The sequence below is a fragment of the Myotis brandtii genome, unplaced genomic scaffold (assembly GCF_000412655.1).
Source record: "Myotis brandtii unplaced genomic scaffold, ASM41265v1 scaffold328, whole genome shotgun sequence".
Classification (NCBI taxonomy): Eukaryota; Metazoa; Chordata; class Mammalia; order Chiroptera; family Vespertilionidae; genus Myotis; species Myotis brandtii.
This window is the reverse complement of record NW_005362626.1, coordinates 3,131,211-3,146,128: the sequence shown is the minus strand read 5'-3', so window position 1 is coordinate 3,146,128 and position 14,918 is coordinate 3,131,211. Positions and strand designations below refer to the sequence as shown.

Here is a 14,918-nt window from a genome sequence, read left to right as displayed (position 1 = left end):
CCTCAGCCCAGCCTGCACCCTCTCCAATCTGGGACCCCTCAGGGGATGTCCTACTGCTGGTTTAGGGATAAGGCCTAAGCCAGCAGTCAGAGATTCCTCTCACAATCCGGGACTGCTGGCTCCCAACTGCTCGCCTGCCTGCCTGCCAGATTACCCCCTAACCATTCCCCTGACAGACTGATTGATGCCTAACTGCTCCACTGCTGACCCAATTGCCCCCAACTGCCCTCCCCTGCTGGCCCGATCATCCTCAACTGCCCTCTCCTGCCAGCCCAATCGCCCCCAACTGCCCTCCCTTGCCGGCCTGATTGCCCTCAGCTGCCCTCCCCTGCTGGCCTGGTCCCCTCCAACTACCCTCCCCTGCTGGCCTGGTCCCCCCGAACTGCCCTCCCCTGCTGGCCTGGTCCCTTCCAACTGCCCTCCCCTGCTGGCCATCTTGTGTGTTGGAGTGATGGTCAATTTGCATATTACCGCTTTATTATATAGGATTACTAGGCAAAACACAACCAGTGAAGGATTTGTCCCAAACACATTGAACCTGAATTTAATCAGGCCTTTGGAGACAAAGAAACAAGGTAGCAGACATTATCAGGGAGCATGAGGCACTCATAGGACAGCTGATCCAAGTCTCTTCAACAAATCAATGGCAAAAAAAGGGATTGAGGGAAGACTATTCTAGATCAAAAGGATTAATAACCAAAAGTAATGTCTAGACCTTATCTGAATCCTCATTCAAACAAACCAACTATAAAATGACATTTAAGGACTAACATATCTAGAAACTTTTAATATGTTGGATTACTAAGAAATATTAAGTACTGGTGATTCTCTAAGGCAGTGATGGCGAACCTATGACACGTGTGTCAGAGGTGACACGCGAACTCATTTTTTTGGTTGATTTTTCTTTGTTAAATGGCATTTAAATATATAAAATAAATATCAAAAATATAAGTCTTTGTTTTACTATGGTTGCAAATATCAAAAAATTTCTATATGTGACACGGCACCAGAGTTAAGTTAGGGTTTTTCAAAATGCTGACACGCCGAGCTCAAAAGGTTCGCCATCACTGCTCTAAGGTGTGATAATGACATTATAGTTAAATAAGAAAATATCAAGTATTTCATAATAAGAATTTTAAAATGTTTTTATTAATTTTTAGAGAGAGAAGGGAGAGGGAGAGATAGAAACATTGGTGAGAAAGAAAAATCAACATCAATTGGCTGCCTCCTCATGCACATATTTTTATTAATTTCAGACAGGACGGGAGAGGGGGAGAGAGAAACATCAATGATGAGAATCATCAACTGCACACCCCCTACAGGGGAGTGAGCCTGCAACCTGGGCATGTGCCCTTGAGCGGAACTGAACCCGGGACTTTTTAGTCAGCAAGCTGACATTCTGTTCCCTGAGCCAAACCAGCGAGGGCCAGAGTGACAATTCTTACAGTCTCTTTTCTTCAAGCTTTTCTTGCCATATTAATAAAATTTTAATTTGTTCTTAATAATAAAATGTAATTATCTTTTACTTATGCTAAAAAAATGAACAGCATAGATTAGAGAAGGGGGGAGGGGAACAAAATCATTAACACAAAAGTTAGAGTGAATCTATAGGAATCTGGCCACCAAACAGTTTTGATCAAGTATTCTATGGGTAGAAATGTACTTATTGGTCTAAGATCTATTTAGAATTTATTTGCAAAGTAGACATGTGCATTATTTTACTAATATTATATATGTTATGATGCACAAGAAATTGTTAAATGGTAAGAAAAAATACATATGCAGAATTTGTTCTAATTTGTTCTCACACCCCTCTGACTCAAGAAGGTCCCTGACAAAGGCAAACTTTCATGTTTCAACTCTATTTGTATATGTAAATACTAACCTGAGCATTAATTGTAACAATCAATTTCTATCCTATTCTGAAGCAACTACTAGATAGGTATCCTGAAATTAAGGTTAGTTTCTCAGGATCACTCCACTCTACTAGAGACAGCAGTGCTGTAAGGTTCTATTTCTGCAAATTACACGATGACAAGAGTCAAAAAATGCCAGAGGAAAATTGTAGTAGGAAAAAAAACATGTGTGCTTAATCCCAATGACGACTATGTTCACCTAAAAGGAAAAGTGTATTCCTAAAAAGAAGAAAATTTATTTCATTTCAAGAGATGCTAAGTATGTTATGTAAGTGTACTAAAACTAATTTTTTTCATATAAACTTATATAAGCTTAGGAGATTGGATTAGAAAAATATTTACTTAGATGCTATTTCCTTTATATAAATAAGATTTCTTATTTCTCTAATTCAGGTTTAAAGATGACTTGTTTCTTCAAACATTAACTTAGCATTACGTTTTTCTTACAAGAGTAAAGATTAAATTCTAGAGATCATTTTCTCTCAAATAAAACTTGATATCCCAAGAAACTATAAACACCAATCAGAAAGGATATATGCACTCCTATGTTCATAGCAGCACAATTTACAATAGCTAAGATTTGGAAACAGCCTAAGTGCCCATCAGCAGATAAGTGGATTAAAAAACTAAGGTACACAATGGAATACTACACTGCTATAAAAAGGAAGGAACTCCTACCATTTGCAACAGCATGATGACTTGGAGAGCATTATGCTAAGTGAAGTAAGCCAATCAGAGAAAGATAAATATCACATGATCTCACTCATTTGTGGAATATAATGGACAACATAAATTGATGAACAAAAACAGATCCAGAGACAGAGCATCGATCAGACCGTCAAACCTCAAGAGGGAAGGTAGGGGAGGGTGGGGGTAAGGGGGGGAGATCAACCAAAGGACTTGTATGCATGCATATAAGCATAACCAATGGACACAGACACCAGAGGAGTGAGGGCATGAGCAGAGGTGGGGTGGGGCAAGGGGGGGATATGGACACATATGTAATACCTTAATCCATAAAGAAAATTAAAAAATAAATAATTTTTTTTAAAAAAAGGACTTGGTCAAGATCAAAACAGTTTCACATTCTGGTGGAAACACACTGAATATATACAAATCCATGAGTTTATTATACTCAAAAAGTGAATATAATTTTACATAGAAAAAAAATAAAGGCAGAATAATCTGCAGACATATTTTTTACCCTCATATGCAAGGGGAAACAAAAAAATGAGCTTCCTGTTAATTTGTGCCATCTTTTTAATCAAGATATTTGTTTCAACAAGTTACCTATAATTTTATTTGTTCTTTACTGATAACATTCAGAAATTAATTTTGTCTCATCCTCAATTTACATATTCAGTGTCTTTTTTATTGATTTTTTTTTAAGAGAAGAAAATAGAGGGAGAGAAACATCAATGTGAGAGCCAAACATCGATGATTGATCAGCTGCCTCCTGCACGCCCCCTACTGGGGATCAGGCCCACAACCTGGGCATGTGCCCTGACCAGGAATCAAACCGGTGACCTTTTGGTGTACAAGATGACATCCAACCAACTGAGCCACATTGACCAGGGCCATGCTCAGTGTCTTTTTGACCACATGGCTTCCTTCCTATTAAAGAGAACTGCTTTCTAGGTCACAAAGTGGTCCACAACACAAAGGAAATAACTTGGAATTCAATGTAACCCTCCCTTCTCAGTAGAACTAAAGGGTAACTCACATGCATTAAAGGAAGGAATTTCTCAAAGATCACCCCTATGGAGAGATCTGTACTCTAAGGCAGCGGTTGCCAACCTTTCAGACCTCACGGACCACCAGTGGTCCAACGACCACCAGTTGGCGACCGCTGCTCTAAGGTTTCTCTACAAGACACAAATCATAGCCCAGCCCAGCAATAACCTAATTTTATCAAACTCTACTTTCTCTCCCTTGAGAGATGCAGGAATTGAATTCTAAGGTCTTGGTTTACTTGATTCAATTTACCTTATCTTTCCCAAAGCAGAAAAATCTGTCAACTACACTTCCTCAGCCCTGCCTTCCTTTCTCTAATTACACCCAATGGCAGGGATTTGTCTGTGTTGCCACAGAACCCTCACAGCTGTAGTTGTGATAGTGTCTTGAAAGTGATTTTGCATTTACCAGAATCTGGTTCTTAGGGGAATTCACACTTGGGGAAGGGTCACTGTCTTCCCTCAAGTCTACATCCATCTCCGATGACAACTCCCAAGCAGGGTTTCTGATAAAGCCTTGACAGATGGCAATAAGATCTTCTGCCATAGGGAAGCTCATGCAGATAATTAGCAAAAAGTTAATTCCAGAGGTAGAATATTGTATATTCTCAAGTCAGTCTACTAGCAAAATTAACTTCTACAAAGAGACAGAAATGCCCAACTGAAGCAGAGATAGTAGGCAACTACAGGTTATTGAAGTCACTATTGCTTAGGAAAGAAGGTATCTGTACAGGATTCCTATACAGATTACTATCTAAAACTATTTTATATATTCCTGCTTAAAAATAAAACAAAAACCTAAATAAGAAGGCTCCTAGAAAACTAAACTACCATAATACAATAAACAAAAGCATAAACACCACTTACCAAAAACAAGAATGAACAGTGTGTTTAAAGACACCACCCAGAAGACATGTTCCTAAAGGAAAAGAACATTAATAAAACATATTCAATTCCTACTTGATATATAAAGACTACTCCACTTATTCAATTAGAAGACTGAAATGTTCACTCTATAGTTGAGATTTCATTCTATAAATTATGTACAACTTTAAATTTCTCATTAGATAGCTCATAAATCTAATAAAACTCAAGTTCATTATGTTACGTGTAGAAAAAAAAATCAAAGAAGCTACTCTATAAACATTTCCTCTTCAGAAATTAATAATTCACTACTAACTACACAGATTCTCATAAATAACTTCCAGGCTGCATTAAATCAAATGACACTGAAAAATTCCAAATGGGGAAAAATTAGAAAACCACATTAATTCCCAACAACATATTAATGGAAAAAATACAGTGCTTCTTTCACTGTCCATTTTGTTCTCAAGACTTCTGTAAGGTCACTTTATCTTCTCTGGTCCCCTGTCTCCCTATGGTGTCCTGTCTTTCTTTGCTCATGCCTCAGAATACTCATTCTCATTTGGCCAATGATCCACTTCCACAGTTATGTATTATCATCTCCAAGATGACTGCTATCATTTCCAGCCAGACACCTCTACTTTAGTTACACTCCTTGCTGACACTAGAAAGACCAAGCCCATTTGTCTAGGCCCACCACCTCCTCCCCCATCAAGTTAAATGATCCTTCCAAAAAGGGCCAACACTTTCAGATTTTTTTCTTAGAAAGACATTCCCATCAGGAAAGAATATCCCAATCTGCTACAATCCAAGGGGCATAAAGGGTGATTAGTTTGTCTAAGAGATGACTGCTACATTCCTATTCACCGTGTCAGCTTATATCACTTGAATTTTTTCAGCTTTTCTGCCTTTAGGGCTCCCAAACTGTCCTTATTCCCTATATCTTCTGTGCCTCAACCTCTAAATTATCTTATTTAAAAATTCCCTGCTGACAAACTCCAATAAGAAACACCTAACCAAGGCCTCTTCTGTACCTCTGATGAACACCTTCTGTAACTGAGTCTTTACCACGTAGTACCTCTAAAGTTTCTTATTCACATGTTAATTTCTACTAACTATAAAACATCTTTGAGAACAGGGATCCTATTTCATTCATCTCTGAACCTCACAGTAACTATTACAATGGTTGGCACATGGTAGATACTAAAAATATCTTTCCATGAATGAAGTCATCCTATAAATTACTTTTTCCAATAATTAGAATGCACTTTTGTCAACAACACTGCCTAACTTCTGGGACTCATCTATGAGGGACTTATGAGGTAAGAGAGATAAATGAGTATGTAGTCAAATAATACCTTCTATACCAGTGGTTCTCAACCTTCCTAATGTTGCGACCCTTTAATACAGTTCCTCATGTTGTGGTGACCCCCAACCATAAAATTATTTTTGTTGCTACTTCATAACTGTAATTTTGCTACTGTTATGAATCGTAATGTAAATATCTGATATGCAGGATGTATTTTCATTGTTACAAATTGAACATAATTAAAGCATAGTGATTAATCACAAAAACAACATGTAATTATATATGTGTTTTCCAATGGTCTTAGGCGACCCCTGTGAAAGGGTCGTTCGACCCCCAAAGGGGTCGCGACCCACAGGTTGAGAACCGCTGTTCTATACTGATTGTGATCAAACTCTGAATAGAAGCTTGGTAACGTCATATTCTCAGTAATCTGTGAATTACCACCTGGTGCAACCCTCAGTATTACTACCTCAACTGAATCACTGAGACAAATAATTAAGTCACAATTCTATTATTTAAAAAATGTTAGAGTTATGAATAAAGATAATTTTGTTTGAAAAAAAATGTTAACTTTACTTACTAGAAAAACTAGTGATCCATCAAGTCCTAGCATCTAAAATGAATAATAATAGGTATTAATTCAAGATAAAAAGGTTTTTTTAATTCTATTTATTAAAAAGGCTCATTTTCCTTTCAGTATCTTTTTTTTTTATTGATTCAGAGAGAAAGGGAGAAGGGAAGAGAGCTAGAAACATCAATGATGAGATAGAGTCATTGATCGGCTGCCTCCCACATGTCCCCTACTGGAGATCAAGCCCACAACCCAGGCATGTGCCCTTGACTGGTATCGAACCCGGGACCCTTCAGTCTGCAGGCCGACCCCCTACCCACTGAACCAAACCAGCTAGGGCCCTTTCAATATCTTTACACATAATCCATACCCACTACTTTCCGATATAGCCTATCATTTTCAGAGAATAAAAAACTCCTGTTTATGGGAGTTTTGTATTTTGGGTTTCCTTTTATTCCAAATCATGGTTTTGAAGTAAAAAAAAAAATCCATCTTGGGTTTCATCCTTACATTAGCTATGGAGTCAGTCAAGACTTCATGATACAACTATATTGTCAACTGAAGCACCAGAATAATACTTAAATTTTAAATTGTTACTTCATTTTTTGAAAGTCCACAATTTCAGACTAAACATTCCCTAAGTAGAGCAAGGTTTGTTTTAAAAATCATAAGACAGAAAAACAGTTATCATTTTCAGTACAAACAAAACATCACTTAATTTTCTCTAGAAATTAGAGATCTATTAAAGTTTTAAATCAAACATAACTACAGAATTAAAACACTGATGTTTGATAGAAGTCTTACTCACTCTTTCCCATGTAAGCTCTTCTGCAGCTCTGTCCCATTCTAAAGCATTCCAGTTCATGTCATCTAGAAATAAAATTGCAGTTCAAAGATTACTGACGTAACTTGAACTATAAATAATAAAATGCACCATTTTAATTTGGTGTTTTGTAAACTACTGTTGAGAAGCTAAACCACATTTAAAATTTTTCCATATGAGTATTTACTTATTAGGCAATAAATAAGAACCCATATACATAAATACAACATAAAATAAATAAGGTGGTGCTAGTATGTGGAAAGTACTAGAAAGGAAAGAAAGAGGGTTATGTGATAGAAAGGAATTCAACAGCTCTGAAGCAGGAATAACTCCAGTGGAAGTGAGGAGAGTAAGGAAGCCAGACGACTAGAATTCCCTGGATGAGGAGGCGGTGGAAGATATAGTATGAAAGGCAGAGAGGGATCAGATCATACAAAAGGAATGTGAAGCCTAGATTTTATTTTGTTCTTCAGTATCATGGAAAAACCACTAAAAGATTTTTAAAGGCAGGAGAGCAATCCAAATACTACGTGGAGCAAGAATGGAAGAAGGAAGACCAGTTAGGAGCTATTGCATTAGACTGAGACAGAAATGGTGGCCAGCACTAGGGAAGCAGTAGACTGCATCCTCAGAGTCTTTAAACAGATACTCGCCTCTCCCTGGCAAAGGCCCCATTATACAACTCGCTTCTCATCCTTCAGGTCGTAGCTCAAATAGCCCTTACTCTGAGCTACGGGGGCATCTTGTTTAAATAAGTCTCTCTCCAATAGCATCCTCAGAACAACCTACACAATGTTTATCACAACGTGTAATAAATTTGCTCACTTGGGTATTCTTCACTAGACCAGAAACTCCATGAAGGCAGAGCCCTGATGTTTTGAGTGCCTGGCACACAGGAGACACTCAAATATTAACGATGTCAAATGGACCTAGAGGCAGTGCAGCCCCTGACAAGAAAACTCTGGGTGGGAAGAGAGAAAGGGAGGCGCCGAGCTACTGACAGCTGACTTGGAGGGCTCAGTCTCGGATCTTCTTTTACATTGCAAAGTTACATGCTAGAAAAGGAGCAATTGAGCCCTGGCTGGGTAGCTCAGGTTGGTTAGAGCATCGTCCCGATAAACCAAGGTTGTGGGTTTGATTCCCAGTCAGGTCAAATACAAGAAGCAATCAACAAATGCATAAGTAAGTAGAACAAATCAATGTTTCTCTCTCTCTCTCTCTCTCTCTCTCTCTCTCTCTCTCTCTTCCCCTCTCCCTCCCTCCTCTCCCTCTATCTCCCTTCTTTGCTCTCCCTCTCTCTAAAATCAATAAATAAATTTTTTTAAAAAACAGAAACTGGTTTCTGTGGATTACATCTGGTCTACACTGCACACTTCAAGAATTTTTCTTTGATATTAAAAGTATTGACTCAAAAGAATGGCCTCCCCCCAAAAAATAAATAAATCTTTATCAAATTCCTTAAAAAAAAAAAACTAGAATCTACACCAACTTACAAATAATTTCTTCCTACCCATCCTACAAAAGTCCTGCGTAAAGTAGGATTTTAAAACACAAAATGTGCCGTTTCACAGAAAAAAAAATGTATGCATATGTATATCCATACATGCAAGTTTGCCAAAATAAAGTAAAAACAGGTTAAAAATATAATTTTAAACCCATTAAATTTTGAAAACTCCAGTCCTCCCCCCAAGGCAAGTTAGGAATGGACTCATGGTGGAGAAGAGGTGATAAGGACAAATGAGCAGCCATTACCCTGGGCCCCATTGTTGGCATCCGCTGCATCTTCCCCGCCTGCCTCATCTTCCTCCTCGTTCTCCTCCTCCTCTTCTTCCGCCTGATCATCCTGGGCATCCGGGTTTTCCCCCACCACTGCGTTCTCAGCTGGTGGGTTGGCAGGCTGGTCAGGAGCAACATTTTCAGCCCCATTTCCTCCCGCTGGAGCCTAAAATGACAGAAGAGCGCAGACATTTAGCTAATTTACCTCAGTTTTGCTCTATTTCCAAATCAAGCTCTTTCTTCTAAAAAAAAATAAAATAAAATAACAAAGAGACTCAAAGTATTGAAATTTCAAAATGCACCTCTCAAAGTCAAATGTATCTTATTTGGATCAATTTGGTATATAAGGACATAAATTCACTTCACAGTGTATATATTCATTCAGTATAATTTAAGGATTATCATTTCATAAAGCATTATAGATAATGGGTTAACAATATGGCTATCTTGAATACATCATTCCATACATAATCCTTCTTTAAAAGACATGACTCCAGTCTTTAATGACCCCTCAGGAATAAAAATATATTTATTTATGCATCTATTTATTTGTTTATACACATACAGATATAAAACTTAATTCTCAGTTATCAGTTAAACACTTGAGGAAAACATAGCTAATTTCTGCCCTGTGGGTAAGCCTGTCCATATATACTTTATCAGTCCCCACATGCATCTTTCTCTGGCTCTTCCTGAGTGCAACAACCTACCAACCAAAGACATAACTGTAGTTAATTAAAACACTCAACTCCCTTGGAGTTAATAAAGACTAAAAAAGAACTACAGTGGGGCCCTGACTTACGAGTGTCCCGACTAACGAGTTTTTCGAGATACGAGCCGTCTCTCGGCCGATTTTTTTGCTTTGAGTTGCGAGCTAAAATTCGGGTTACGAGCCAGCTTCAGATACCCCACCGCTAGTTGGCGCAGCGAACGTCACAGTGAACGCCACAACATCAGCCCAGCATCACGTGTCTGACTCGTTCACTTCTTGATTTGACATACGAGTAATTTGAGTTACGAGCTCCGTCACGGAACGAATTAAACTCCTAAGTCAAGGCCCCACTGTACATTAGCCCTGGCCAACTCAGAGCATCAGCCCTGGGAAGGAAGGGTCGCTGGTTTGATTCGGTCAAGGGCAAGGGCATGTACCTTAGTTGCAGGTTCCTACATGTGGGAGGCAACCAATCAATGTTTCTTTCCCTCTCTCTCTCTCTCTCTCTCTCTCTCCCCCCACCCTTTCATCCTCTCCCTCTTCATTCCCTTCCACTCTCTCTAAAAATCAATGGAAAAATATATCCTGTGAGGATAAAAAAGTTTTAAAAAAAAAAGAACCCTACTAAATGCTTCAAATGCTTCAAAATATAAGGTACAATGATAAAAGTATTAAAGCTAGGTAAGAACAGTGTTGTTTCTTTATAGTCTCATTTTTTTTATGTGTGGTTTTCAAGGGAGAAATTGCACTCAATTCTGCAGAGAAAAATATGTGGCAACTTTGATTAAATCAATCTGCAAACTGACAAAAGTAGGTCATTACATGAAAAATTAAGTTATTAATTTACACTTTGAGTATCTTACACTCAATTTTTTCGTAACAAAATTTTATGAAGTGTGAATTGTTTTCATATGTAAGTAGCTAATATTTTTTACATTTTCAGCCCCATAATTTCTCAGCAAGCTATTTAATACTAAAAATAATTTATGTCCACTCTTCTTAATAATTCTAGCAAATGCTCTTACATCTAAGCATGTATCCTCTCATAAAGAAAAAGTAAAATGGCACACCATTGTTATAGTGGTACAACGTTTCTACTTTTGGTAATGTTCCTGCTAGCAGCAGCAAAGAGGAGGCATTTTACATACAAAGAAACTGATGAGCAAAGAGGGTAAGTAACTTCCTTAATGTTACCCAGCATGTCAGAAGCATGTGCAAGAAGTCTGTACCTTAACTTCCAGCATTATGCAGGGGACCTAAGCAAAAGCAATGAAAGAGCACTTTAGTATACCCCCAATATTGCTCCCAATCTTGCTAGAAAATTGAGGCCAAGTCATAGCAGCATTCTTTTGATTTTTTTCACATCTCCCTTAATCTTCTCCCACTCCTTTTCACTACTCTGCTTTGCAATGATGGACATGGGAGTCAAGGGGTTGGGTCTTAAAGGGTGATGACAACTCTCATGTCCTGTCCCAATAAAAAGAATTGGAGGAAGTGGGGAGTTACCTCATTTTGGTGGTGTCCAGCAGCATTGAAGGGTGGAACAGCATGATCCAGCCAAATCGGCGCTCCCCCGTGGACAATCTGCTCTCGCAACCACACCAGGCTGATGAATGCGCACAATGTGCACGTCACCACAAAACAACCCTGTAAACAATCCGCCAATAAGTTGTCCCTAGTTAAAAAAAAAAAAAATTATATGGAATTACTCCAAAGAACACCTAAGGAAACCAAAGAAATTCAAGATAACAACAGTTCATCTTATACTAAAATCTCAGGAAAAAACAGCCAGAAAACTCATAATTTTCTGGGTGAAAATCAGCTCCTCAAAAATAATTACTAAGGGCAGCTTGGCACAAAAGAAGATTTAGCACATATAAGTATAATTTTTTGCAGGCTTAATATTCTAATGATCTTGATAGAGTTAATAAATATAACATTTCTAATTCTGACATCAGTAATAAGTAAAACACATCTAATATGTCTTTCCCAAGAAAATTCAATTACAATGCAATATCAAATTAAGATACAGTAAAACAACTATAGTGAAGACGTTTTTTAGAGTTCAGACACTAATAATCACAAGAAACATTTTAAAAATAAATTTGAATTCAAATGTCTATATTGCAAAAAACATATTTAAATGAACTTTCAGCACGCGAACATAATCATATATATCCCACAATGCACAACAGCCTATTTAACAAGCTGTCCCACCATTACAAAACAGTTCTTTTTAAGACAGGTATATTTTAAAACAGCACATATGTATATATACATGTCAGCTGCTTCTACTGTAGCTATAACTGTTAAAATTATTATTTGTCCTTGAAACTGAAAAACTCAAATTATAATAAAAATAAATATGTGGAGCAGTCCTGGCCAGTGTGGCTCAGTTGGAACATCATCCCGTACGCTAAAAGGTCAAGGGGTCAAAAAAATAAAATAAAATTAAATTAAATAAATAAATAAAAGGTCAAGGGTTTCGATTCCCGGTCAGGGCATATACCTAGGTTGCAGGTTTGATCCTGAACCACATGCAGGAGGCAACCAATCAATGTTTCCCTCTCACATCAATCTCTTTCTCTTTCTATCTCTCTCCCTGCCCCTCTCTCTAAAAATCAAAGAACATATCCTTGATTATGGATTTAAAAAAATAAAAACTTGTGGGGAAAAACTAACACCATTATGCAGCCTTCCACTGTCACAAGGTTCATACTCACGTGGACAGCATGTCCAGTGGCAGTGTCAGTAGTGAGCTCACAGAGCCAGTAAACAAGCACTTGTAGATGCGGCCTACCGAAAGAGGGCACAAGGGCACATAGTTACAATTCTCAGCATCAATCTCACAGCTGTTCAATTAAACAGAGGTAAAGTGGAATACCATGAATGCCACTAAAATACACATTTAGTCTTTGCAAGGATGAGTCTCAAAATATTAAACTTTTTTAAAATGGTCAAGGCCCTGGCTGGGTAGCATCATCCCAATGAGTCAAGGCTCTGGGTTCAATCCCAGGTCAGGGCACATACAGGAATCAACAAATGAATGCATAAAAGGGTGGGAAAACAGATCGTTTTTTTCTCTCTCTCCCTCTAAAAATCAATCAATTTTTAAAAATGTTTCATAGTTCAAGCATAAAAATAGTGATAATGAAGAGTAAAAGTTACTCAAAAATGTTTAAAGTTTAGATTCTAGGTTCACACTTGCTTGTTTTTATTGAATGAGCTTAGATGTCTGAAAGAGGAAAAAAATCTAAAATAAAGATATCTCCAAAATTACAAAATGGAGAATTTTTTTAACCTAGAATTCTAAAATTCATTGAGTCTGCTCATGAAATTAAAGGGTTTCAGTTTTGGGAGTACACACTTTTAAAATTAGAAGTTTTCAATGGAGTACATGCTCCAATGCCATGAACAGCGGTGGCTCCTCTGCTGTTAATCAGGTAACAATGCCGGTGTGAATCTAGTCCTACACTCTATTTGGTTACCCTATATTTTTAATGTATAGTTACACTATATTTTCCTATCTTCATGTAGCACATCTATAATCTCCCACAAATATGACAACTTAAAAAGCGCCCATTTCTATCCTCCCCTCACAATTTCTTCCCTGTTAAGATCATCCAGAATTTTAGTTCTAGACTGTTACCTAAAAATTACTGTAGATTAACAATTTCGATTTAGCTGTAAGACCTACTTGCTTCTTTTCTCTGTAGCTCACAACTTTCTCTTTGATTCCTTGCTCATTTTATGCAGGTATAGTCTCAAACACATTTTTCATAAATAGTTTGAGGCAATAAACTTTCTCAGTCCTTGCATCTATTGAAATGTCTGTATATTGCCCTTCCATCTGATAATTTATGGGTAGGTTTTAGGTTCAAAAATTTTGTCAAATTTTGAAATTTGCCTTCTAGCATTCAATTTCAAGTTGCTGCTGTCTTCTAGCTTCAGCAAAATATTTGCTGATTTTAAGTGTGACGTTAGTCTGATTTTCATTACTTTGTAGGATAATCTGCAAGCGTTACATCTATACAACACCCTGCTCAGAATTGGAAAACTTTAGAATATATTTAGGTTTTTGAGTCTCCTTCTATCATGGTCAGCTCTCTTTCAATCTATAAGATGTCTGTCATTTCCTCTTGCATCATCTTTTTACCTTCTGGAACTACTTATTAGACAGGTACTAAAAAACTTGATGTAGCCTCCATCTCTCACTTTTTTCCCTCATACTTTCAACTTCTTGTCTTTTTGAGTTACATCCTATAGAACTCCTTGCTCAATCTTCTAGTTCACTAATTCATTCACACGTCTACAGTACTTAATCTGCTATGTGGTATATCTCCCAAGATATTCATTTTCATAAATGAGTAAGTTTATCTTATTTTAAGAAAACATGAGAATATGAATTATATTTATTCAAAAATCTTGTTTGCATTCAAGATTGCAAAAAATTGTATCTATATCATCTGGCACCATATACCCTCTCCATGTCTTTAAGAACAATGAAGAACTCAAAAAGTATCAATTAAGAGTTAGTATACCAACCTCACTGAAAGCCTCCTGTATTTGAAAGAAAGCCTCCTAATTATTCAGGATCATTTGACATGTGAGTGACTTTTAAAAGAGGGGGGGGGGGGGATCTCAAGAGAACCCATCTTTTACAATCTTTGAAGGCTCTAACTCACAGAAATAAAATTCAACTATAGATTGACTTTGCTTTTTCAATTCTCTCATGAATTCTCATTATTAGTTAGACTCTGTATGCTGTATTTTTCTTTCCCACATTCATTCAAGAAACTGATGTGTTTAAAAATACTTCTTAATTCAGGTGAACTGTTTCCTGAGGCTTCACTAATATACGAAATAATAATATCAAATAATTAAATATCATTCGAACAAAAATATGATCTAATATTACTCTATAATATTAAATAGTTATGCAATGTTTAATTAACTCCAACCACAGAGGAATGAATACTCACATGCTGTGAGAGGAACAACTCCCAACCATGCAAAGGCCACAAGTGTATAATGAAACCAATATCGTATTGCAGTGCCAATACTTGTAACCAGTCCAGCAAATATGTCTTGGATTGGAAGCCGTGAAGGCATATCTGGGGAATAAACTATTACAGAAAAAAATTATATATAATTTCATGAACACTGAAAAGTAGACTAATTCATAAATATAAAACAGGCATGTAAAGTTATCTT

The 14,918-nt window shown here is 37.2% G+C and overlaps 1 protein-coding gene across 2 annotated transcripts in view; it reads right to left on the bottom strand.

The window, feature by feature from the left end:
* MARCH6 (membrane-associated ring finger (C3HC4) 6, E3 ubiquitin protein ligase) overlaps positions 1-14,918 on the bottom strand; it is a 55,324-nt gene that overhangs the window by 30,539 nt on the left and 9,867 nt on the right. For both annotated transcript variants that reach the window (XM_014543542.1, XM_014543541.1), the window contains exons 3-9: positions 14,687-14,830; positions 12,428-12,500; positions 11,211-11,379; positions 8,969-9,158; positions 7,202-7,263; positions 6,403-6,435; positions 4,517-4,568 (exon numbers count right to left, since the gene is read on the bottom strand). In XM_014543542.1, coding sequence (XP_014399028.1) covers positions 4,517-4,568; positions 6,403-6,435; positions 7,202-7,263; positions 8,969-9,158; positions 11,211-11,379; positions 12,428-12,500; positions 14,687-14,816 — 709 coding nt within the window. In that variant the 5' untranslated portion in view covers positions 14,817-14,830. The remainder of the gene's footprint in view (positions 1-4,516; positions 4,569-6,402; positions 6,436-7,201; positions 7,264-8,968; positions 9,159-11,210; positions 11,380-12,427; positions 12,501-14,686; positions 14,831-14,918) is intronic.